The 27289-nt window shown below is 45.0% G+C and overlaps 1 protein-coding gene across 1 annotated transcript in view; it reads left to right on the forward strand.

Annotated features, from left to right (window-relative positions):
• LOC145348606 (complement C4-like) overlaps nt 1–27289 on the forward strand; it is a 275511-nt gene that overhangs the window by 105023 nt on the left and 143199 nt on the right. The window contains exons 12-17 of the mRNA XM_080196782.1: nt 130–327; nt 4059–4253; nt 7577–7726; nt 24363–24489; nt 25982–26053; nt 26706–26900. Of these exons, the coding sequence (XP_080052908.1) occupies nt 130–327; nt 4059–4253; nt 7577–7726; nt 24363–24489; nt 25982–26053; nt 26706–26900 (937 nt within the window). The remainder of the gene's footprint in view (nt 1–129; nt 328–4058; nt 4254–7576; nt 7727–24362; nt 24490–25981; nt 26054–26705; nt 26901–27289) is intronic.

Raw genomic sequence — 27289 nt, forward strand, 5'->3', positions numbered from 1 at the left:
CCTTATTCCTCAATTTGTTGTTTCAGTTCATCTATTTACCCCAAAAATGCTCACCTTACTTTGGGAGATATAGTCGACTGAGGTCTTTTTTTTGCGATCTTCCTTTAACTGGTTGTCCAATTGTTTTAGGTGATGGCTGGTGATGGGACATTTGGTAAAGAATTTCATGAAGAAATGGTGACAGCTCAGGTTTACCAATCTCCCAGCAAGAGTTATCTTCACATTCGGGTGCCACACAAAGTCCTGGAGGCAGGCCAAGATATCTATATAGAATTCCAAGCTATCACAGAAGCAGCCGGGAGAAGTATTGATTACTACTACTACATTGTAAGTAAAATTACTCAATGGCATGAATCTTACATGGTAATTAGAGATGGCATTGGGCATTCCATCGGCTGATACAGAATAATCTGACGAAAAGGATTTATTTTTGCTCACACACATAGGTTGTGATGACAGTGTAATGGGACCTGTAAAACTGAGGAATATATTGTTTATTTTACTCCTGTTACTCGCACAGCATGATGAATAACGAGATAATATTTTTGACCAGGGCAGGGGAGACTATCTCTCTACTTGTCTTTGAATAGGTGATGTTCAATGTTTTAAAGTTATTTGAGAGGAAAGGCAAGGTCTCATTTTATGTTCCATTCAAATATGTTTCATTCACACTTCCAGCAGTGCAGTTCTCCTTCAGTCCTACGGCAGTATTGTCAGCCTAGAATATCTGGACTGTGGCTTCTGTGGCTATCTTCGAGAGGCATGGGCAAAATTGCCACTCATTGAACCATGTCTGGCAAACTTTTATTTTGTTGAACTTAGTTTGTGAATTAACCATCAATAATTTTGATCATTGAATTGATGGATCCGAAAGCAACTGTTCTCTTCGTGAGAACATGCAGTGCTACACCCTGATCTTGTGCTTTATCTGATTTCAGAGATTGGGCACGCATGCATGCTGTTACATTTTTCACCCACAATCACAAAACATGCTGGAAAACCTCAGCAGGCCTGGCAGCATCTCAATTGAGAATTGAGATTGTGTGAATGCTTTGAGTCTGCAGGACTCTGCATCAGAGTTGAAGATAGGTCGAAGTGTGAAGGGAATGTTGAGCTGGAGGAAAGTAACACTGCGATTGGTGGGAGCTGGGGGAGATTGAAACAAATATGTCTAAGTCACAAAACAGAGGAGGAGTTAACAACAGACTGCAGTTCTGTTCAATGTGCTAATAGTTGCAAAAAGGAAAACTATCACATGGTGTGAATGAGAATTAATATCAGTGTTCAGCAGGAACAAAACTTGTGATGGAGGTCCAGTGAGAGCGGAGAGATGATTATTGCATCCCAACAATGATGTTTTGGACATCGATAGAAAGGAGTAAAGTTGGAGGAGAGATGTCACAGTCTAAAGTAGTTGAGATCAATGTAAGGCCCAGAGGGCTGGAAGGTGCCTAATCAGAAGCTTCTGGGCTGTTATTTTGTTTGCCTGTTCTTCCCTATTATACTGTCAGAATAATAGGGGTCTGTATGGGACAGCAGATGGAATGGGGTTGAGCTACCAGTGAATGTGCAGCCCCACCTCTATACCTCCCAAAAGTTAGATATTTTTGGAGCATACCTTTGTTCTGAATCAGTTAAAATCAAAATCTAGAGATGGTCACACGAGTCACTAAATGCCACATTTATGTTTGGAATAAGAGGAGAGTTTTCCTCAGTAAAATGACAATCGGTATTCCTTGAAAGCAAACAGTAACTCAATCACCACATTATCACGTTGATGTTTGTGTGAGTTTGCTGTGTGTGAATTAACTGTTGTATTTTCCTCAAGTGCTATATTTGAGTCTTGAAGTACTTAATGCATTGAAGATGCTTGAGTCATGAAGGGTGCTATGATGTTCATTTTTTTCTCATTTCAGAAATGGGCTCAGATTTCACCTCCCCAATGCTTCGCTAATATTGAGTCTTAATAAATCTTATTGACATCTGACAATGCCAGCCCTAGTTCCACCATTACAAAAAAATGTCAATAAACTTCTCAATAAATAAACCACCCCCACAATCAAAAAGCAAGGACAAAAACACGCCACATGCCTCCATTGAGCAAGTAGCCAATATGGGAACACCCAACAATATCTTTCATAGCGAAGCTATGTTGTGTCCCTGTCTCAATTCACCTGATTGACAACTGCCTCATCTGACTTCTCAATATGCGTGCTTTCTCGACCATCTGTCTATTGTGACGTTAGAAACGTTATTTAAAGAAAAAAAATTGAACGAAGTCACAGCAGCAAAACCTTGATTCTTCCCTAATATCAAAAGTCTTGATCACTTTTGCAAGGCCTTTGACAAGGTACCACATGGTAGGTTGTTGCATAAAGTTAAATCTCACGGGATCCAGAGTGAGGTAATCAAATGATACAAAATTGGCTAGATAACAAAATAAAATACAGTAAAAAGTCTGACAACACCAGGTTTTAGTCCAACCGATTTATTTGATAATATTTATTTGATAAATCGGTTGGACTAAAACCTGGTGTTGTCAGACTTTTTACCGTGTTTACGCCAGTCCAACGCCGGCATTCCCACATCATAGATAACAAAAGCCAGAGGGTGGTTGTAGAGGACTGTTTTTCAAACTGAAGGGCTGTGATCAGGGATTGGTGCTGAGTCCACCGTTAATTGTCATTTATATCAGTGATTTGGATGAGAATTTAGGAGGCATGATTAGTAAGTTTGCAGATGACACCAAGATTGGCGACATAGTGGATAGTAAAGAAGTTATCTGGGATTGCAACAGGATCTTGATCGATTGGGCCAGTCGGCTGAAGAATGGCAGAAGGAGTTTAAATGAGATAAATGCGAGTTAATGCATTTTGGTAGATCGAATCAGGGCAGGACTTACTCAGTTAATGGTATGGTGTTGGGGAAAGTTCTAGAAGAAAGAGATTTAGTGGTACAGGTTCATAGCTCCTTGAACGTGAAGTCACAGGTGCACGGAGTGGCGAAGAAGGATTTGGCACGCTTGGTTTCATTGATCAGAACGTTGAATACAGGAGTTGGGACGTCTTGGTAAGGCCACACTTGGAATACTGTATACAGTTCTGGTCACCCTATTATAGAAAAGATATTATTAAACTAGAAAGAGTGCAGAAAAGATTTACTAGGATGTTACCAGGAATTGATGGTTTGAGTTATAAGGAGAGGCTGGATAGACTGAGACTTCTTTCTCTGGAGCATTGGAGGCTTAGGGGTGATCTTATAGAGGTCTGTAAAATAATGAGAGGCACAGATCAGCTAGATACTCAATATCTTTTCCCAAATGTAGGGGAGTCTAAACCGAGAGGGCGTAGGTTTAAGGTGAGAGGGGAAAGATAGAAAAAGGTCCAGAGGGGGATTTTTTTCACACAGAAGTGGTGATTGTCTGGAACAAGCTGTCAGAGATAGTTCAATTTTGTCTTTTAAAAAGTGTTTGCACAATTATATGGGTAAGATGGGCATAGAGGGATATGGGCCAAACGAGAGCAATTTGGACTGGTTTAGGGGTTGATAAAAAGGGCGGCATGGATAAGTTGGGCCAAAGGGTTTGTTTCCATGCTGTAGACCCTGATGACTCGATGACTTTCCTTGTCTTCCTGGTTCAAGTCAAATGATGACCATGGAACCATTGTCAATTGTTGTAAAAACGCATCTGGTTCACTAATATCCTACAGGGAAGGGAATTTGCCATCCTTACCTGATTTGGTTTACATGTAACTCCAGACCAACAGCAATATTGCTGACACTCAAATGGCTCAACAAGCCACTTGGTCCATGGTTAGTGAGGGATGATCAACAAATGCTGGCCCAGCCAGTGAGCCTACACCCATGAACGCTCCTAGTTCTTATGTTCTTATGCTCTTACGAAACATTCTAGGCGCCATCCACTTTCATTTTGTTGGATCATGAGATGGTTGAAGTATATCACATTGTTATCATGCTTCAATGCAGAATATCAGACTGAAACTGCAATAAGCCCGAGTCAATGGTCTACTCACTCACTCAGACAGTTTTTTCCACAGCTCATAAACAAAGGTCGGGTGATCGCCTCAGGACGGATACGCAAGGCTGATCCAACGAAGCTCCACCTTCAAGTGACCCTTGACATGGTCCCCACGGTTCGCCTGCTCGCCTACTATTACATCCAGGCAAGAAAAAGAAAGGAAATTGTGGCTAACTCAGTTTGGATTGATGTGAAGGATGAATGTGAAGGCCAGGTGAGCAAATACCAATAATTTTTCAATTGGCTTCATTGTGGAAAGTGTTATTTTTATTCATCTGGCAGTTTCATTCGATTTCTCCACGCTATTCCCACTTTGTTTACGATTTACATAGATGATTTGGAGTTGGGGACCAAGTGTAGTGTGTCAAAATTCACAGATGACACTAAGGTGAGTGGCAGAGCAAAGTGTGCAGAGGACACTGAAAGTCTGCAAAGGGATATAAATATTCTAAGTGAGTGGGCAAGGGTCTGGCAAATGGAGTGCAATGTTGATAAATGTGAGGTCATCCATTTTGGTAGGAATAACAGCAAAATGGACTATTATTTAAATGATAAAAAATTGCAGCATGCTGCTGTGCAGAGGGACCTGGGTGTCCTTGTGCAGGAATCTCAAGGAGTTGGTTTGCAGGTGCAGCAGGTAATTAAGAAGGCAAAAGGAATTTTGTCCTTCATTGCTAGAGGAATGGAGCTTAAAAACAGCGAGGTTATGTTGCAGCTGTATAAGCTGCTGGTGAGGCCACACCTGGAGTACTGTGTATAATTTTGGTCTCCTTACTTGAGAAAGGACATACTGGCACTGGAGGGGGGTACAGAGGAGATTCACTAGGTTCATTCCAGAGTTGAGAGGGTTGGCTTATGAGGAGAGACTGAATAGACATCGGCTATACTCATTGGAATTTAGAAGAATGAGGGGAAATCTTATAGAGGCATATAAGATTATGAAGGGAATAAATAAGATAGAAGCAGGGAAGTTGTCTCAAAATAAGGGGAAGCAGATCTAGAACTGAGTTGTGGAGGAACTTCTTCACACAAAGGGTTGTGAATCTGTGGAATTCCCTGTCCAGTGAAGCAGTTGAGGCTACCTCATTGAATGTTTTAAAGCAAGAATAGATAAATTTTTGAACAGTAAAGGAATTAAGAGTTATGGTGAGCAGATGGGTAAGTAGAGCTGAGTCCACAAAAGGATCAGCCATGATCTCACTGAATGGCGGAACAGGCCCGAGGGATCTGATGGCCTACTCCTGCTCCTAGTTCTTATGTTCTTATGAAACATTCTGGGCGCCATCCACTCTTCCTCAGCACAAGCCCATCACCTTCACGTTAGCATCTTACAGTGTTCCAGGCATCATAGATTATAGAGCTGACATCTGAGCATTTCTGCAATTCCTGCATTCATTTCAGATTTGCAGCATCTGCAACACTTTTCCTCTGGATGCTGAAATTTTACCAAGAACAAAGGAGCTTGGAAAAAATCAGCAAGAATGCCAGCATCCATCTGCTAAAAAATAGTTAAATTTCAGATTCCATAGCATAGTGTCAGGACTGAAGTGAAGGGGAATGTAGAAACTGCAATAATAAAGAGCAACTTTAAGAAAAAAAGACAGTTAGCTGTGCGTTTGCACTGAAGCAACACATATAGGCAAAATTTAAAATATGACAAAAAAAGGAATGTCGCAATTTAAAGATGCTGAACTCAACATTGAGGGCTGAGGGCTAACGTGCTCAATTGGAAGACGAGATGCTGCTCCTCTAACTTGCACCAGAAAGATGGGAACATTAAAAAAATGTTCACGAATTGTTTTTCCTACTTTTGAATAAAGACAAATGCTGGCGCATTTGGTAAAACTTACTTTGACTTTACAGCAACTGGCAGAACTCAGCAGGGTAGATCATAACTTTGGGAATAGGTGAATGATGCTTCTACTTGCAATATCCATCCAGGATCATGGCAGATAGTATGCTCTTTCAACTTGAATTCCTGATGCTACATTTGGTTCTTTGTGATTGCTTATTTCAAAAATATGTTAGTGCACTGTCACGGTAACAGTTATCTTCTCTGTATAAAATCCGCTTTCATCTGTCATGACATTTTGAATTGGTGTCTTGCCCATGCTTCTGCCTAATAGAGGCTATACACCAAATGGGCTGTAGGTTCTGTGACACCAATGAAGGGCCAAAAAGCAGGTCCAGAGCACCCATTCAGCTTGACAATTGTATTGCTATGCCTACTTGTAGACACTCTGCCCTTTCAGAACACCAGTAGCCCTGAAGCCCAGGCAGCCCACGGTGAGTGAAAGCAAAATAATGCAGATGTTGGAATCTGAAACAAAAAGAGAGAATGCTGGAAAATGTCAGCAAGTCTGAAACAGAATTGAGCCAATGTTTCAAGCCTGGCTTATCTTTCAGCAGAGCCCACTGTGAGTTCCTAACGTCCTTCTGGTAGATTTGAGGCACTGAGAGTATTTCAACTTAAAGGTGCACTCAAACACATAAACAAAACAAATATACAAATTTAGAGGCTTGGTGACATTAATCCCTGTGGGACTGAGGGAATAACTCTCTAGAAAGGCCAGAATGACTTCCTTTCCCATCCTCTTGAGGCTATGGAGCCTTTTCTCATGGTAGTTGCCTGGCTCAGTGGAAAGATGCACTTTTACTGAATTGACTAGAAAAACAACAGGGTTTATTAATAAGAAGAATTGTAAGCAGCCTCATGGTTTTAGTTAGCCCCCTACATGTCTCCTACATTAGGATGGGTCCCATATTCTGTGGTCTTTAATCAGTCTGAGTCCCAGTTTGTCCCCAAAGATGGGAGAGACTTACTAAATTGTGCTGCCCTTTAAGAGAGAATCACCACAAATCACTGTCTAGAAACATTTTCTCATTGATTAGATGGATTTGCCACATTAAGTTGTCCCTAAGTGTCCAAAGATTTGTAGGTTAGGTGGATTAAACATGGTAAATGAGTGAGGTTATGGGGATAGGACATTGATGGGAGGGGAGGTTATCTGAGCCAGCTGCTCCTTTCTGTCGTTCATTCTTCACATGAACCTCCACCTAATTTTGATCTTATAACTCTATCAATAAAATATGTTTCTCCTGAACCCCTGCTTCTAGTACCGAATTCCAAATGTAGCTGCTTCAAGAATTTCTCTTGAATTCGGCATATGCTGATTTGCAACCATCTATTTATTCTTCATGCATTGGTTTTATGGAGTCTTGTCCAAAATTGCAAATATGGACACGAAGCATGTGAAATCCTTTCAGAAACATCAATAATTCCATCAGGTTATCTGCACAACTTTGCTTTTAGTAATTTAAAACAAAATTAAATGTTAACTGGCATTCCGTTTTGACTATATTTGCACCTTCTTTGCTGCCTTTATATCCTTACAAAATACAGATTCATAAAATGCAAAATTGAACAAAAGTGTAAGTTTGCAACAGCTGTCACAGTTTAATCTCTTTTCATTCCCATAGTGATCGTCTTACTGGTAATTTTGTATCTTGGTAACTGTCTTTTTATACCTTCTACAGATTGAGATAAAGGAAGAAAATAAATCATTTGGACCTGGTGGTGTGTATGATTTACAATTCAGCACCAACGATGCAGCGAATGTCTCTTTTGTAGCTGTTGATTCAGCAATGTACATTCTGAACAACAAGAACAAGCTCACAGCTAGGAAGGTAGTTTCCTCTTGCCTTTAGTACATTTTCTTTTGTCAGTTTCTAATATGAGGGCACGCCATTATAACCAAGGTGATAGGAGATTTGGTAATTCATGGCACAAATAGGGATTTCTGTCACAGACGGGTCCAGAGGAGGTTCACAAGAATGATCCATGGAATGACCTGGTACTAAACTGGCGACAACGGAAATCTGGTTCAATAAGAACAGGGCTGGGTATTGAATATTCCTGAATGCATAGTCAGCAGGAAAGATAGAGGGATGAAGAAAGTTGGATCAGTGACAGTAATGATTTAATGAGAACATGCAGTCTTAGAACAAGAGGATGACAATAGGGTTCAATGTAGAATGTATTTGGCTGAGCTAACAAACACCAGAAATACAGTTGCATTACTGGGTGTATTCTCTATGCTGTCAGCTAGTGGGAAAAATTTCATGATGCAACAGTCAAAGGAATGGGAATTTACGTCATAAAGAAACAAATGCTTCTTTCAATGGGTCTGTCAATCAATTGAAACCTGATTAGGGCCTCAATAGGCGTGAACAATTCGAAATTTTAGACTGGTGTGTGAGTCATCCTGGCTTACCTCAGCTCCATATAAGGCTCCATATAAGGCTCCATATAAGGTTTTAACAAGTGCACAACCAGTGAGCCTGCGCACGCCCATGGGAGAGAGACTGCAGCCAGAGTGGGAATTTGGAGCTGAGTGGGTAACTATTGATAACTGTTTCTCTTTTTTTCTCTTTAAAAACAGGAGTCTAGTTTAAATTTCAAGCAACTGACCCAATTAGCAAAGCAGCAGTTATATATCAAGGAGAAAAACAAAAGTTAGAAAAGGGAATAAGTAAAGTGATAGGCAGAGAAACCAAGGACAAAGTTCAAACAGGGTGATGGAGAAAAGTATTAGGAGCAAAACAGACAGTGTTAGAAAGACAAGCTTAAAGGCTCTGTGCCTTAATGTGTGGAGCATTTGCAATAAAGTGGATGAACTAATCACAGATGGGTGTAAACGGGTGCTATATAATTAGGATTACAGAGACATGGATGCAGGGTGACCAGGGGTGGGAATTAAATGTCCCAGGATATTCAATATTTAGGAAGGACAGGCATAAAGGAAAGGATGGTGGAGTGGCACTGCTGGTCAAAGAGGAAATTAATACAATAGTGAGAAAGAATATTAGCTCTGACAACATAGGTGGGTAGAGTTGAGAAATATGAAGGGTCAAAAAACATTTGTGGATGTCATATATAGATCCCTAAACTGCAGTAGTGATATTGGGAATGGCATTAAGGATGATGTTAGAGATGCATTTGATAAGTGAATATCGATGATCATGGGTGATTTTAATCTGCACATACATTGGGCAAATCAAATTAGCCACAATGCAACAGAGGTGGAATTACTGGAGTGCATGTGGGATAGTTTCAAAGAACAAAGAGCATAGGAACAGGCCCTTCGGCCCTCCAAGCCTGCGCTGCTCATGCGCCCAGCTAGACCATTCGTTTGTATCCCTCTATTCCCAGTCTGTTCATGAGGCTATCTAGATAAGTTGTAAATGATCCCAGCATGTCTGCCTCAACCACTTTGCTTGGTAGTGCATTCCAGGCCCCCACCACCCTCTGTGTAAAATACATCTGTCATCTGTGTTTCCTTGACCAATATGTGGAGGAACCAACTAGACAGCAGGCCATTTTAGACTGGGTACTGTGTAATGAGATGGGAATCATTGCCAATCTAGCTGTATGAGATCCCTTGGGGATGAGCATTATATATAACATTATAGAATTTTTTAAAATCAAGAAAGAGACAGAGTCAAGTTTTTTTTATAAAGGTAGAGATAGGGACATTTAATCAAGATCAAGATATGGTCATGAAAAAGCATTGGCCAGCAGGATTAAGGAAAATCCCAAGGCTTTTTACATAGATATAAAGAGCAAGAGGGTAGCCAGGGAGACGGTTGGCCCACTCAAGGGCAAGGGAGGGAAGCTATGCGTGGAGCCAGAGGAAATGGATGAGGTATTAAGTGAATAGTTTGTGTCAGTATTCACCAAAGATGATGAGTCTGGGAAAGGCTGTATACATAGTTTGAGTCATGTTGAGGTCAAAAAGGAGGAGGTATTGTGGTTCTTGAGAAACATTAAGGTAGACAAGTCCCCAGGGCATGATGGGATATGCCCCAGAATACTGAGAGAGGCAAGGGAGGAACTTGCTGAGGCCTTGAGAGAAATCTTTGTATCCTCACTGGCTATAGGAGAGGTCCCAGAGGATTGGAGAATAGTCAATGTTGTTCCTTTGTTTAAGAAGGGTAGCAAGAATAATCCAGGTAATTACAGGCCGATGAGCTTTACATCAGTGGTAGGGAAATTATTGGAGAGGATTCTTCAAGACAGGATTTATTCCCACTTGGAAATAAGTGGATGTATTAGTAAGAGGCAACATGGTTTTGTGAAAGGGAGATCGTGTCTCATGAACTTGATTGAGTTTTTTAAGGAAGTGACAAAGATGATTGATGAGGATAGAGATGTGGATGTTGTCTACACGGACTTCAGTAAGGTCTTTGACAAGGTCCCTCATAGCAGACTGATGCAGAAGGTGAAGTCACATGGGATCAGTGGTGAACTGGCAAGGTGGATACAAAACTGGCTTGGTCAAAGAAGACAGAGGGTAACAGTGGAAGGGTATGTTTTTGAATGGAGGGCTGTGACAAGTGCACTCCTCAGGGATCAGTGCTGGGACCTTTGCTATTTGTAATAATATAAATGATTTGGAGGAAAATGTAACTGGTTGGATTAGTAAGTTTTCAGATGACACAAAGTTTGGTGGATTTGTGGATAGTGATGAGGACCATCAGAAGATACAACAAGATATAGAACAGTTGGAGACTTGGGGGGAGAGATGGCAGATGGAGTTTAATCCAGACAAATGTGAGGTAATGCATTTTGGAAGGTCTAATACTGTTAGGAAATATACAGTAAATGGCAGAACCCTTAAGAGTATTGACAGGCAAAGGGATCTGGGTGTACACGTACACAGGTCACTGAAAGTGGCAATGCAAGTGACGAATGTAGTCAAGAAGGCATACGGCATGCTTGCCTTCATTGGCCGGGGCATTGAGTTTAGAAATTGGCAAGATATATTGCAGCTTTATAGAACCTTACTTAGGCCGCACTTGGAATATAGTGTTCAATTCTGGTTGCCACACTACCAGAGGATGTGGAGGCTTTGGAGAGAGCATAGAAAAGATTTACCAGGATATTGCCTGGTATGGAGGGCATTAGCTATGAAGAGAGGTTAGAGAAACTTGGTTTGTTCTCATTGGAACGAAGGAGTTTGAGAAGCGACCTGATAGAATTCTACAAGATTATGAGAGGCATGGACAGAGTGGATAGTCAGAAGCTTTTTCCCAGGGTGGAAGAGTCAATTACTAGGGGGCACAGGGTTAAGGTGTGAGGGGCAAGGTTTAAAGGAGATATATGAGGCAGATATTTTACACAGAGTAGTGGGTGCCTGGAACTCATTGCCAGGAGATAATGGAAGTGAATACGGTAGTGACTTTTAAGGGCGTTTTGACAAATACATGAATAGGATGGGAATAGAGGGATATGGTCCCTGGAAGGGTAGGGGGTTTTAGGTAAGTCGGTCAGCATGGTCAGTGCAGGCTGGTGGGCCGAAGGGCCTGTTCCTGTGTTCTTTGAGAGTGAAGTAGTTGATTTGGAGACTAGGGTGCTGAATCTTAATAAAGGAAACTATAGTGAGTTGCCCTTGATAGACTGGGGAGAATTACTCAAAGGGATGACAATGGATAGACAATGGCAAATATTCAAGGAATGCATTGCGGAACTACAGCAACTGTTTATTCCTCTCTGGCACAAAAACAAAATGGGTAAGAGGATCAATCCATGGTTTACAAAGGAAATCCAATCCAAGGAAGAAGCAGACAGATTGGCCAAGAAACATAATAGATATGAGAATTGGGAGCAATTTAGAATTCAGCACAAAAGGACCAAGGGATTGATTAAGAAGGGGAAAATACAATATAAAAAGTAAACTTGCAGGCAACATAAAGACTGACATTAAGAGTTTCTATAGATATGTGAAGAGAAAGAGGCTAGTGAATGTAGATCCCCTACGGACAGAAATGGGGTGATGCATAACAGGGGACAAAGAAATGGCCAAGTAATTGAACACATACTTCGGTTCTGTCTTCAAATCATGCCACAAATGTTGGAGAACACAAGAGTTTGTGAGGGAGAAGAACTGAAGGAGATCAATAATGAGATCCTGCAGCTGAATGCGTGGCTGAGGGATTGGTGCAGGACAGAGGGTTTTAGTTTTGTTGACCATTGGGAAGTCTTTGCAAAGGAAGGGCACTTCTATAAGAGGGATAGAGATCACTTAAATGGGAAGGGTACACATATTTTAGCTGGGAGGTTGGCTGGAGTGTTTAGGCAGGGTTTAAACTAGTATGGAGGGGGGGGGTGGGGAGGAGAGAGACAGCTCAGGCACTGGGAGTGAGTTGGAGGTCAGGGTAAGTCTAGATGATAGGAAAATCTCCCAGGAGAAGGAGGATCTGAGAGGGCCTGAGGGTCTTAGGTGCATCTGTTTTAATGCGAGGAGTGTGACAGGAAAGTCGGATGAACTTAGGGCCTTGATGTTCGCGAGGAATTTAGATGCGGTGGCAGTGACAGAGACGTGATTAAAGGAGGGGCAGGACTGGCAGCTAAATATTCCAGGGTATAAGTGTTTTAGGTGTGATAGGGGAGGGTTGAAAAGAGGAGGGGGAGTGGCACTCTTAGTTAGGGAGCAGATCACAGCGGTGCAGAGGGACGATAACATGGAGGGGCTGGAAATTGAGTCTCTGTGGGTGGAGTTGAGGAATAGGAAGGGGGCCATTACTATGCTAAGAGTGTACTATAGGCCGCCCGATAGCCCACGGGCAGTGGAAGAGGGTATATGTAGGGACATTTTGGATAAGTGTAGGAAGAATAGGGTTGTTGTAGTGGGAGATTTTAATCTCCCTGGGGTGGATTGGAAGGTGCCTAGAGGGGTGGGGGGGTCTGATGGGGAGGAATTCGTAAGATGTGTATTGGAAGGATCCTTGCAACAATATGTAGATAGCCCGACTAGAGAGGGGGCGATACTGGATTTAGTTCTGGGAAATGAGCCGGGTCAGGTGGTTGAGGTTGCAGTAGGCGAACATGTGGCTAATAGTGACCACAACTCCGTCTACTTTAGGATACGAATGGAAAAAGATGAGAGCTGTCCTAAGGGGAGGATGCTAAATTGGGGGAAAGCTAGATACAGCTGGATTAGGCAGGAGCTTAGGGACACAGACTGGGATAGGCTGTTGGAAGGCAAGACCACGTTAGGCATGTGGGAGTCTTTCAAGGGAAAACTGCAAAGGGTGCAGGAAAGGCATGTGCCGGTTAGGAGAAAGGATGGGAAAGGTAGGATTAGGGAACCGTGGATCACTAGAGATATAGAAGACCTGGTTAGGAAGAAACGAGAGGCATATGTCAGGTCTAAGCAGCTGGGAACGGAGAGAGCATTGGAGGAATACAGAGAGAGTAGGAGGGATCTCAAACGGGGAGTTAGGAGAGCAAAGAGGGGCTTTGGCTTTGGCAGGTAGGGTTAAGGAGAATCCAAAGGCGTTTTACTCCTATCTTAAGAACAAAAGGGTAGCTAGGGGTAAAATCGGTCCTCTCAGGGACAGACGTGGGGAATTGTGCTTAGAGGCAGAGGGAATGGGGGAGATCCTGAATGAATACTTTGCATCGGTATTCACGAAGGAGAGGGGCTTGATGTCTGGTACGGTCATTGAGGGAGCGGTAGACCAATTGAAAGATCTATTGATTACGAGGGAAGAAGTGTTAGGGCTTTTAGAGGGCATTAAAACCAATAAATCTCCGGGGTCTGATTGCATTTATCCTAGGCTGCTTAGGGAGGCGAGGGATGAGATTGCTGGGCCTCTGACGCGAATCTTTGTCTCTTCTGTGGACACAGGTGAGGTCCCAGAGGACTGGAGGATAGCTAACGTGGTACCGTTGTTTAAAAAGGGTAGGAGGGATAGCCCAGGTAGCTATAGGCCGGTGAGCTTAACGTCAGTGGTAGGTAAGTTGATGGAGAGGATTCTTAGGGATAGGATGTATGCGCACTTGGAGCGTTGCGATCTGATTAAGGATACACAGCATGGCTTTGTCAAGGGGAAGTCTTGCCTTACGAATCTGGTAGAATTCTTTGAGGAGGTGACAAAAACGGTTGATGAAGGACGAGCCGTTGATGTCGTCTATATGGATTTCAGTAAGGCGTTTGACAAAGTCCCTCATGGTAGCTTGGTACAGAAGATTAAAGCTCATGGGATATGTGGTCAGGTATCTAGATGGGTAGAGAACTGGCTTGCAAAGAGGAGTCAGAGAGTAGTAGTGGAGGGGTCCTTTTCTAGCTGGAGGTCTGTCACTAGGGATTGGTTTAGATTAGTGGGTCAATGTTTTTTTTTAAAAATAAGACTGGTCGGCGCAACATTGTGGGCCGAAGGGCCTGTTCCGCGCTGTAATGTTCTATGTTCTAGTGGTGTGCCGCAGGGCTCAGTACTGGGACCTCTTCTCTTTGTAGTGTATATAAATGATTTGGAAGAGGGAGTAGGTGGAGTGATCAGCAAATTTGCTGATGACACCAAGATGGCTGGATTGGCAGGCAGTGAGGAGCAGTGTCTGGCAATACAATGGGATATTGATAGGCTGGTTGATTGGGCAGATACATGGCAAATGGAGTTTAGTCCAGATAAATGTGAGGTGATGCATTTTGGCTGGAATAATGTAGGGGGAAGTTATATGATAAAGGGTAAGCCCGTAAGGAGTATAGAATTGCAGCGGGACCTATGGATGCAAGTGCACAAGTCTTTGAAGGTGGCAATGCAAGTGGAGAGTGTGGTGAAGAAAGCCTATGGTATAGAACATAGAACACTACAGCACAAACAGGCCCTTCGGCCCACGAGTTGCGCCGATCACATCAACACCTACCAATCTATAGACCTATCTATAACCCCCAATCCCATAAAGGTATGTTAGCCTTTATAGGAAGGGGTATAGAATATACCCTGGAGTCTAATGTTGCAGTTGTACAGAACGTTGGTTAGGCCGCATTTAGAGTACTGCGTCCAGTTCTGGTCGCCTTACTACCGGAAGGATGTGGAGACTCTGGAGAGAGTGCAGAGGAGGTTTACCAGGATGTTGCCTGGTATGGAAGGACTGGGGTATGAGGAAAGATTGAAGAAATTGGGGCTCTTTTCCCTTGAAAGACGGCGACTGAGGGGGGATCTAATAGAGGTATATAAGATTATGAAGGGTATAGATAGAGTAAACAGAGGTAAGCTATTTCCTATGATAGAGACACACAGGACAAGGGGCCATGGGCTTAAGGTGAGGGGGGAGAGGTACAACACAGATATTAGAGGGAGGTTTTTCACACAGAGGGTAGTGGGGGTACGGAATGCTCTGCCAAGTAAGGTGGTGGAGGCAAACACGCCAGAGTCCTTTAAGAGTAACTTAGACAGGCACACGACTGGGTTGGAGATGGGGGATAGGAGATTGTTTTAAATAAGGGTCATTAGCATTGGGGCGTCCCTGGTAAGGTAAATGGATATGGTACAATAATAATGTTTTTTTTTCCCTTTTCATTCACAGGTTATAAGTCGGTCCACCTCGCGTTCAACGAGGGGCATACACGCGATGGGTCGTACTGGGGCTGCTCTTGGTTGTTCGAGATTGGCCTAGTGCTTCATGTCATTAGTGTGTGCTTAAACTGGACCAGATACTGGGCAAGACGACAGCTCAGTGACTATCGCTGATTGCTGTGTAGACACATGGATTTGGGCCGGTGTCTGTGGGAGTTTGCGCATTCTCCCCGTGGTTGCGTGGGTTTTCTCCGGGTGCTCCGGTTTCCCCCCACACCCCAAAGATGTGCTGTTAGGCTGACTGGCAGGAATAAGTTGTCCCTAAATCAGTATCCCTCAATCTGGATGGCCATAAAACATTAGACAGGGGTCGTGGGTAGAGAGGTGGACTGGTGGTGTTGAGATGGCGGCGTGGGCTCGTTGGGCTGAAGGTCCTGTTTCCTGGGCTGATTTTGTTCTTTGTTCTTTGTTCTAATAGTAGTAGAGAAATGGTGCTGGGAAAATTGAAGAGATAAATCCCCAGGGCCTCTTAATCTTCATCCCAGAGTACTTGAGGAAGTGGCTCTAGATATAGTGGATGTATTGGTGGTCATCTTCCAGAATTCTATAGACTCTGGAACAGTCCCTGCAGATTGGGGGGTAGTGAATGTCACTCCAATATTCAAAAAGGGTGGTAGAGAGAAAACAGGAAATTATAGACCGGTAAGCTTAACTTCAATAGTGGGGAAAATTCTCAAATCCATTATCAAGGACATTGTCACAGAGCATTTAGAAAACAGTGGCAGGATCAGACAGAGTCATCATGGATTTATGAAGGGGAAATCATGCTTGACAAATCTGTTGGAATTCCTTAAGATGTAACTCGTAGAGTTTACAAAGGGGGAAATAGTCGATGTGGAATTACAAAGAGAGATTGAATAGGTTAGGACTTTATTCCCTGGAGCGTAGAAGAGTGAGGGGAGATTTGATAGAGGTGTATAAGATTTTGATGGGTATAGATAGAGTGAATGCAAGCACTGAGGCTAGGGGAGAAAAAAAACAGAGGGCATGGGTTAAGGGTGAAAGGAGAAAAGTTTAAAGGGAATATTAGGGGGGGAATTCTTCACGCAGAGAGTGGTGGGAGTATGGAATGAGCTGCTGAATAAAGTGGTAAGTGCAGGGTCACTTTTAACATTTAAGAAAAACTTGGATGGGTTCATGGATGAGAGGGGAGTGGAGGGATATGGTCCAAGTGCAGGTCAGTGGGACTAGGCAAAAAATGGTTTGGCACAGACAAGCAGGGTCAAAGGGCCTGTTTCTGAGCTGTAATTTTCTATGGTTCTGTGGAATATTTGGACTTTCAGAAAGCGTTTAGCAAAGTCTCGCACAAGAAATTATCGTGCAAGATTAAAGCACGACAGTAGACAGTAGCTGGTGGGGTGCATAGGGATTGGTGCTGGGATCCCAGCTATTCACAATATATATTAATGATTCGGATACGGGAACAAAATGTAACATCTCAAAGTTTGCAGATGATACCAAGTTGGGTGACAGGATGAACTGTAACGAGGATGCAAAGATCCTTCAGAATGATCTGGATAGATTGGGGAGTGAGCTATTCAATGGCAGATGCAGTATAATTTGGATAAGCGTGAAGTTATTCACTTTGGAAGCAAAAACAAGAAGACAGATTACTACCTGAATATCTGTAAACTGGGAGAGGGGAGTGTGCAGTGAGACCTGGGTGTCCTTGTGCACCAGCCACTGAAGGTAAGCATGCAGGTGCAGCAGGCAGTAAAGAAGGCAAATGGCATATTGACCTTTATTGCAATAAGTTATGAGTACAGGAGCAGAAGTGTGTTGTTGCAATTACACAGGGCCTTGGTGAGGCCACAGCTAGAGTATTGCATGCAGTTTTGGTTTCATTTTCTGAGGAAGAATGTTCTTGCTTTTTAATGTTTACCAGGCTGATTCTGGGAATGGCGGGATGATGTATGAGGGGACGTTTGACTAGGTTAGGATTGATTTCACTGGAGTTCAGATGAATGAGGGCTGATCTCATGGAAACTTATAAAATATCTAACAGGACCAGACGGAGTAGATGCAGGAAGGATATTTCCAAAGGTGGGGGAGTCCAGAACCAGGGGTCACAGCCTGAGGATTCAGGGTAGACTATTTAGGATGGAGAGAGGAAACATTTCTTCACACAAGAATGGTGAGCCTGAGGAATTCATTAGCACAGGAAGTAGTTGATGCTAAAACATTGAATGTATTCAAGAGGCCGCTAGATATGGGGCAAATGGAGTCAAAGGTTATGGGGAAAAAATAGAATTGGGCTACTGAATTGGGTGATCAGCCATGATCATAATGAATGGTGGAGCAGCCTCAAAAGGGCCGAATGGCCTCTACCTGCTCCTATCTTCTATGTTTCTGTGTTTTATCCAATGGACTGTGAATTGCTGTAAAAGAAAGTGAGTGCAACATGACGGCATAAATAAAACAGACAAGAAATTTCTGACCCAATCAAACAAAATTGAATAAGACAAAGCATACATGTAATAAGATTAAGCAGAGGTCATGACCCCAATGTGTGGAAAGTAACCCAAAAGCGCTATCTTCCGCTGGACAGATGGGCAAGCTGGGAATCAAGAAAAGTTACTTGAATTATTTGAACCGCTAACTTGAAATAGTTCTGCACGTTTTACCCTGATAGTCACTTGGAAAGGGTTAGAAGGACAAAAATGCTTCTAACTCCAGAGCAAATGTCTAACAATGCAGAACTAGCCTCACATGGGACACTTCTGACCCACCAGCTGCCCCCAGCCTCAAGGAACACACTTCTTTGTGTGTTCCTTGCTGTCCCAGCTCCACGTTCTGGCCCAACTTCTCCCTCTTTCCTCCCCTCTCCTCCTTGATTCCCCTTCCCCTTCCTCTTTTCTCCCCCTCTCCTCCTCTTCCAGTTTCCTCCACCTCTGTTCCCCTTTCCTTCTCACTCCCTTTCCTCTATCCATACCCTCCCCTCCCTCTATCCACCCCCTCCCCTCTCTTTTTCCTCCCCTTCCCCTCCCTCTATCTTCCCCCCTCCTCTCTCAATCCTCCCCTCACACCCTTGATTCCGTGTCCCCTCCCTCTTCCATTCCCTCCATCTTCCCTCCCCTCCCCCTTTCCTGCCCTCTCCTCCTTCTTTCCTCCCCTCCCTCCCTCTTTCCTACCCCTCCCCTCCCTCTTTCTACCTCTTTCCTCTGCTGCCCTTCCTCTTTCCTCTCCTTCCCTCCCTCTTTGCTCCCCTCCCCTCCCTCCTTCCTCCCTTCATCTCCCTCTATCCTCCCCTCCCTTCCTTGCTTCCCCCTCCCCTACATCTTGCCTCCCCTTCCCTTCCCTCCTCCTCTCCTCCTTCTTTCCTCCCCTGCTCCTCCCTCTTTCCTCTCCCTCCCCTCTTTCTTTCCTCCCTCTCCCCTCTATCTTTCCTCCCCTCTCCTCCTTCTTTCCTCCTCTCCCCTCCCTCTTTCTTCCCCCTCCCTTTCCCCTCCCTCTTTATTTCCCTTCCCTTCCCTCATTCCTCCCCTGCTCCTCCCTCTTTCCTCCCCTACCTCTTTCTGCCCCTTCCCTCTCTCTTTCCTCTCCCTCCCCTTCCCTCTCTCTTTCCTCTCCCTCCCCTTCCCTCTCTCTTTCTTCCCCCTCACCTCCCTGTTTCCTCCCTTTTTCCTCCCCTCTCTTTTTCCTGCCATCCCTTCCTCTCTCGCCTTCCTCCCCATCCCCTCCCTCCCTCTTTCCTCTCTTTCCTCTTTCCTCCCTGCCCCAATGTTGTTGCTTTGTTTAAGAAAGGTAGCAGGAATAATCCAGGTAATTATAGACCCCTGAGCCTTACATCAGCAGTAGGTAAAATATTGGAGAGCATACTTCAAGACAGGATTTACTTTCTATTGGAAATAAGTGGACAGATTAACGAGAAGCAGTATGGTTTTGTGAAGGGGATGTTGTGTCTCACTAACATGATTGGGTTTTTCGAGGAAGTGATGAAGATGATTGATGAGGGTAGAGCAGTGAGTGTTGTCTACATGGACTTCAGTAAGCCCTTTGACAGGGTCCCTCATGGCAGACTGGTGAAGGTGAAGTCACATGGGATCAGAGGTGAGCTGGCAAGATTGGATGCAGAATTGGCTCAGTCAAAGAAGACAGAAAGGAGCAGTGGAAGAGTGCGTTCCTGAATGGAGGGCTGTGACAAGTGAACTTCCTCAGCGATCAGTGCTGGGACCTTTGCTGTTTCTAATGTGTATAAATGGTTTGGAAAAAGTGATTGGTTTGATTAGTAACTTTGCAGATGACACCAAGGTTGCGGCTATGTGGATAGCAATGAAGACTATCAGAGGATACAGCAGGGTATAGATTGGTTGGAAACTTGGGCAGAGAGGTGGTAGATGGAGTTTAATCTGGACAAATGTGAGGTGATGCATTTTGGAAGGCCGATTACAGATAGGGAATATGCAGTAAATGGCAGAACCCTTAAGATAGGCAAAGTGATCCGGGTGTTCAGGTACACAGGTCACTGAAAGTGGCAAACAGGTGGAGAATGTAGTCAAGAAGTTATATGGCATGCTTGCCTTCATTGGCCAGGGTATTGAGTTTAAAAATTGGCAAATCATGTTGCGGCTTTATAGAACCTTAGTCAGGCCACACTTGGAATATAGTGTTCAATTCTGGTTGCCACACTACCAGAATAATGTGAAGGCTTTGGTGAGGGTACAGAGACGATTTATCAGGATATTCCCTGGTATGGAAGGCATTAGGTTTGAGGAGAGGTTGGAGAAACTTAGTTTGTTCTCACTGGAATGACGGAGGTTGAGGGGCGACCTGATAGAAGACCATAATGTTATGAGTAGCATGGACAGAGTGGATAGTCAGAAGCTTTTTCCCAGGGTGGAAGAGTCAATTACTAGGGGACACAGGTTTAAGGTGCGAGGGGCAAGGTTTAAAGGAGATGTACGAGGCAGGTTTTTTTACACAGTCGGTGGTGGTGGATGCCTGGGACTCACTGTTGGGAGAGAAAGTGGAAGCAGATAGGATAAGTGAGTTTTAAGGGGCATCTGGACAAAAACGTGAATAGGATGGGAATGGAGGGATATGGTTCCCGGAAGGGTAGAGCGTTTTAGTTCAGTCAGGCAACATGATCAGTGCAGGTTTGGAGGGCCGAAGGGCCTGTTCCTGTGCTGTAATTTTCTTTGTTCTCTTTCCTTCTCCTCCCCTCCCACTTTCCTCCCCTCCCTCTTCCTCTCCTCCCATCCCTTTTCCTTCCCCCTTCCCTACCCTTCCCCTTCCTCTTTCCTCCCCCTCCCCTCCCCCCTTTTCTGCCCCTCCACTCCTCCTCCCCTCCCTGTTCCTCTCCCTCCCCTCCTCCTGCCCTTCCCCTCCACCTCCCCTCCTCCTCCCCCTCCCCTTCCTTTATCTTTCACCTCCCCTCTCTCTTTCCTCACTCTCACCTCTTTCCTCCCCCTTCCCTCTCTACTTTCTCCCCCTCCCTTCCTTTCCCCCCTTCCCCTCCCTCTCTCCTTCCTCTCCCCTCCTTCTTTCCTCGCCCTCCCCTTCTTTTCCTCCCCTCCCCTCCTTTCCCTCACCCTCCCTTCCTTCTTTCCTCACCCTCCCTTCCTTCTTTCCACCCCCTCCCCTCCCTCTTTCCTTCTCCTCTGCTCACTCTTTCTTCTCTCTTTCCTCCCCTCCCACATTTCTCCATCGCTCCTCCCTCTTTCCTTCCCCCCCTCATTCCTCTCCTCCCCTCCCCTTCCCTCCTGTTCCCTTGTGCTCCTCCTCTGCTCCCTGTCAACTCTGTCTACCATTCCCCACCCATCCCCCTCCATTCCACCTCCAAACCCCTCAACCCCACTCCCTCCTCCTCCCCTCCCTCTCCCACTCCCCTCCCATTCTCCTCTCTCCTCCCCTTCCCCACACAACACTTTCCATTCACACCCGCTCCCCTCCCCTCTCTCCTCAACTCTCCTTTCCCCCTCCCCTCTGCCCACCTTCCCCTCTGCCCATCCCCTCCTTTCCCCTCCCTCGTTTCCCTCCCTCCACCCCCCTCCCTTGCCCTCCCCATCCTTTGCCTTCTCTCTTCCTCCCTCCCCATCCCCTTCCCCCTTCCCATCCCCCTCCCCCTCCCTGACTCCCTCTCTGTCACCTCCCCTCTCCCCTCTGCCCTTCCTCTCCTCCGCTTCACTCTTTCCTCTCCCTTCCCCTCACTATCCCCTCCCCTCCCAATCCCAACCCCCTTCTCTTCCTCTCCCTTCCCCCTTTCCTCCCCTTCCCCTCTCCTCCCCTTTTGCTCCCCCTGTCCTCCTTGTTCTATAGTGGGTAGGCATATGGATAACATTGGAATAGTTTAGGTTAGAGGGTCATTAGATTGGTTCCACTGGTTGGTGCAACATTGAGGGCCGAAGGGCCTGTACTGCGCTCTAATGTTCTATGTTCCTCCTGCCCTCCGCTCCCTTTTTCCTCCTATTCCCTCCCCTGCCCACTCTGTTCTGTCCCCTCCCCCTCTGCTTCCCCTCCCATCCCCTTCCACTCCACCTCCCAACCCCCTCATCCCCCACTCCTCTCCCTCCACTCCCCTCCTCCTCCCCTCCCACTCCTTCCCAGTGCCCCCTCCCCTCCGTCCCCTTCCCCTCCTCCTCTGTTCCCCCTCCATTTCCCCTGCCCCTCCACTCCCACTCCCATCCCCCTCCCCTCTCCCTGCTCCCGTCCCCCTCTGCTATCCCTTAGCTCCCCTTCCCATCCCCCCGTTCTCCCTGCTCCGCTCCCCCTCCTCACTCCCCACCCACTCCCCTTTCCTCCTCCTGCCCTCCCCTCCATCTTTCCTCCTATTCCCTCCCCTGCCCCCTCTGCTCTGAGCCCCCGTTCCCCCTCCCCCTCTACTCCCCCTTCCTCTCCTCCTCTGCTCCCCCTCCCATCCCCCTCCACTCCACCTCTCAACCCCCCATCCCCCTCCACTCCTCTCCTCCTCCCTCTCCCATTCCCTCCCCCTGCCCCCTTCCCTCTGTCCCCCTCCACTCCCCCTCCCCCCATTCCCCATCCACTCCCACTCCCATCCCCTTCCCCCCCTCCCTGCTCCCCTCCCACTCTGCTTCCCCTCCGCTCCCTTTCCCATCCCCTCCCCTTCTCCCTGCTCCTCCCCCTGCTATATTACCCTCCTACTCTTCCCCCGCCCCACCCCTCCCTCTGCCTTCCCTCTCCCCTCCCTCTCCCTTCCCCTCCCATTTCCCTCCTCTCCCCTCCCCTCCGCCTTTCATTCTTCTTCCTTCCCACTTTCCTCCCCTCTCCCTTACCCCTTTCCTAGCTCCTCCCTCCTCCTTTTCCTCCACTCTCCTCCGCTTCCCCTCTTCCTTTCCTCCCCTTCCCCCTCCTCCCATCCTGCTCCCCCTCTCCTCATCCTTTCCTTCCACTCCCTTCTCTCTTTCCTTTGCTTCATCATGCTCTCTACTCCTCTCCTTCATTTTTCCTGCTCTCTCCTTGCCGGTCCCCTCGCCTTCCCAGTCTCAAACCCCTCTCCTTCTCACCCAACTCATTTCTGCTGTCCTCGCTCTCTCCTTTCTGTGCTTCCCCTCAATCCTTTTCAGTCTCCTTCCCGCTCTCCCCCTCTCCTTCCCGCTCTCCCCCTCTCCTTCCCGCTCTCCCCCTCTCCTTCCCGCTCTCCCCCTCTCCTTCCCGCTCTCCCCCTCTCCTTCCCGCTCTCCCCCTCTCCTTCCCGCTCTTCCCCTCTCCTTCCCGCTCTTCCCCTCTCCTTCCCGCTCTCCCCCTCTCCTTCCCGCTCTCCCCCTCTCCTTCCCGCTCTCCCCCTCCCCTTCTCGTTCTCCCCCTCACCTTCCCGCTCTCCCCCTCTCCTTCCCGCTCTCCCCCTCTCCTTCCCGCTCTCCCCCTCCCCTTCCCGTTCTCCCCCTCACCTTCCCGCTCTCCCCCTCTCCTTCCCGCTCTCCCCCTCTCCTTCCCGCTCTCCCCCTCCCCTTCCCGCTCTCCCCCTCTCCTTCCCGCTCTCCCCCTCTGTCCTTCCCATTCTCTCCTTCACTTTTTTCTCTTTCCCTGTTCTTATCATTCTCACTCCTTCATCATTCCCGCTCTCTCCCCATTTCCTTTCTTCTCCCCTCTCCCTCTGCTTCTCCTTCCAGCTTTCTGTCTGCAATTGTCTGAACCGCTTACCTTTGAAACTTACATTCTCCTTTTAAATTGTCAATTTAAACACATTCTTTATGGCAGCTAATGCTATTTAAAAAGTTACTCCTCTCCATTGCTGCTGGACAAATACTTTGCTGCTCCTGTCTTGCCTATCCTGAGTGAGGGAAGTTGGATGAGACAGGGGCTCTGCAATTTCAAATTGGGTTATTCTATCAAGAGTAGCAATCAGTTGGAGATTGACATTCTGAGGAAGTAATTGACTCTAGGGTTGCTCCCTAGACCTGCTTTGGGCTTCACTTGGACACAGTTACACACCAAGCCCAGGAGGTGAAACAGGAGAAAAGCGGGGGGAGAAGCCCCAGATATCACGTCCTTGTCATTTATATTCCCTGAATCCAGGGCCCTGGTCACCTCTATGCTAACACTCAGCAATCAGTACTGAGGAGCATTGCTAAACAAAGAACTAATTGTTCTCTCAAGTGGCAGCAAAATATTCACTAAAACTGTCGCATCACTAAAATATCCCCAACTCTAAATATCAAAATAACATTATTTTGTCTATTCATTGTACAAACCCTTGTGATAACCTCTTGAAAGAAACTTGTTTGCCCTTTCCTAGCACCCCCCCCCCACCCCCATTTCAGTTGTGGTGACACTTTACTATCATTGGCTTGCAATTTGCCTGAGTTTGTCAAAGGCAATTTAATAATGAATTCATAATTTACTGCCTCCCTACACCACAGACGCAGATTGTAATTATTTTGCTGCAGATGTAAAAAAAATTTCCTGATCAATTTGAGCATATTTATTTATTCACTTTGCATAGGTATTTGAACAAATGAATTCTTATGACCTGGGATGTTTTTATGGAGGGGGAGTTAACAGTGTTGGCGTTTTCAAGGATGCTGGACTGACTTTCATTTCTGACGTCGATGTGGCGTCAATCAGACATGGTAAATATGGGATGGACAGACGGATGGGTGGGTGCAACTATTATTGCTACCAAAGTGGATAATCTCACATTTATCCACATTACACTGCATCTGCCATGTATATGCTCACTTATTTGGCCTGTCCACATCATGCTGAAGCATCCCTGCACCCTCCTCACAGCTCACCCTCCCACACAACTTGGGCGATTTGGAGATAACACATTTATCCCTCTCTTCCAAATCAATAATATATAATGTGAACAGTTGGGACTTAACACAAATCCCTGCTGTAGCCCACTGATCACTGCCTGCCAATCAGAAAAAGAACCATTTATGTTCTTTGCTTCCTATCTGCTAACAGCTTTTTATCCATCACAAGAGACGACCCACAATCTTGTGTGCTTTAGCTTTACACAGTAGTCTGCTCTATGAGACCTTGCTGAAACCTTCTGAAAGTCTAAATAAACCACATCCACTCTTTGGTCAACTCTATTAATTACATACTCAAAGACTTCCAATAGATTTGTGAAACACGATTTCCCCTTTGTAAATCCATGCTGACTTTGTCTAAATATACACTGATTTCCAAATGCTGAGCTATGAAATCCTTGAAAATGGACTCTAGCATCTTTCCCAGTACTGACCTAGGTTCACTCATCCATAGTTCCCTGTTTTCACTCTACCTCCCTTTTTGAATAGCAGGCTTATATCAGCTATCCTCCAAACTGTAGGAACCAATCAAAAGGATATTGGAAAATAACCACCAATGGATCTTTTATTTCCAGGACCACTTGCTTAAATTCTTTGGGATGAAGATTATCTGGTCTTGGAGATTTATTTACCTTCAATCCCATCAATTTCTGTACTAATACCGATTTCCTTCAGCTTCTCAGAAAACTTGTTTCTCTTAGAATGTCTGGTACATTATACATGTCTTCCTTTTTAAAGACAGAAACAAAGTACAAATTTAATTCCTCAGCCTTTTTTTATTCTCGTTGTGAATGCTCCCACTTTTGACTATATTCAAACATTCATTTTTCTCAGTCTTTATGCACCAATAGAAACTTTTCCAGTGAATTAGTTTGCCAAGATTGTTCCACTTTTTCGTGTTTTTCACTTTTCTGTTTTGAAATATATCCTCAAATGTCTGCCACTGCGTCTCTACTGATCTTTCCATTAACTAAATTTCCCAGTTCACCATAGCTAATGCTGTTTTCACACGTTCGTAATTGTCTTCTTTAGTTTAATACACTATTCTTACATCCATTCTACTTTGTCAAAAACTGAATGTGACTTTAAACCATCTGATAATCATATTTACCTCAGCACATCTTTACGCTGAAGTTATTAATCAATTAATCATGTCTCATTACATTTTATCAGAACTAGCATAGCTTGCTCTCTGATTGCCTTGATGATGTGCTTCTCCATGAAATCTCCCCAAAATAAAAAAACCCAAAAATTCCATTTATAATTTGGATTAATTTGGAACTTGCTTTTGATTAATTTATAGAATATTCGTGCAAAAATGAAGTCCGTAGACAGAGGAGAGCATTAAATTTACAGCGTCAGTATGCTGGAAAATGTGAGTACCATAGAACATGTCACTTTAATGTAATATTTAAAATGTTTTAAAATGATGTGCGAATAGCAAACTATTTCCATTGATGTAAACATATCTGATAATCGCAACATCCATGCCATCTTGTCTCAATTTGACAGCGATATAAAGATATCAGAGAAATTGAAAAAACATAGCTTGACAGCAGGCCTGATGATGTGACATTGATCTGGCTCTAATTCACTTCTCTAGAGGAAGTAAGCCTGGCAGAAAGACCTAATAACTGGATATAAAGTGAAGGATGTGTTTAATATGGTAGACGCAGCAAAGATGTTTGCGGAGTGGAGTCCAGAGCTTAGGATCATCAGTATAAAATACTTGCTACTACTGCTAGCATGGGGAAGGAGTGAAGGAATGTGACTAAGTAGGTAGTTTGATCAAAGAACCATCATGACTATGTTCACCTACTGTATTGTTCTTTAGCGTCAATACGATATTAGGATATCATGATGCCTTGATTCCCATAAGCTTTATCACCACATTGGCACCTAATTTGCAGGGCTGTAGAATTAAATTATTGCAATCCTACTTGTGGGTCAGGTGGTGTCAACACGTAACTTACCGAGCAATTGATGTTACTGTTTACCATGTTTTCTGTTGTCTTGCCTGTCTGCAGTCAATGAGTACACAGACAACAGATTGCGAAAATGCTGCATGGACGGTCTCACCAAGATCTTAATGCCATACAGTTGTAAGGAGAGGGCAAACCGTGTCAAGGAGTTAGATTGCCGCCTGGTTTTCCAGAAATGCTGTGATTATGGAGTGGAACTGAGGAGGAATCATTCATTCAAGGTGGATTCAATAGCAAGAGGTAAGCAGTTGTTGCCTCTGCTCCACTTTCTGTTTGGTCAGCTGGCCTCAGGACTGAACCGTAACCACTCAGAATGCCAATTCAATTTATTCAACCATTGTATAATTGGCTGGCATGCTAATTACTAACAGTAATAATTATGCTAAATGAAGGTATAACAAAAGAACGAGGATTCATTTTTAGTGCGCTAGAGTAAAAAAAAAGTCTTAAACATGTAGAGCATCACACCTGGTGAACTATTCTGGATTCAATGTTATATAAATAAAACTGAAGCCAGTGTAAAAATATTCACCAGACGGATAATCAGTCTATGCAAATGCTGTTGGCATGACCAATGTAAATTGTTAAGCTCAATTGCTCTTGCTGTATATTACATGTTAACCTGTGTA

Source organism: Carcharhinus amblyrhynchos, chromosome 9 (genome assembly GCF_965287045.1).
Source record: "Carcharhinus amblyrhynchos chromosome 9, sCarAmb.v2.hapA, whole genome shotgun sequence".
Taxonomy (NCBI): Eukaryota; Metazoa; Chordata; class Chondrichthyes; order Carcharhiniformes; family Carcharhinidae; genus Carcharhinus; species Carcharhinus amblyrhynchos.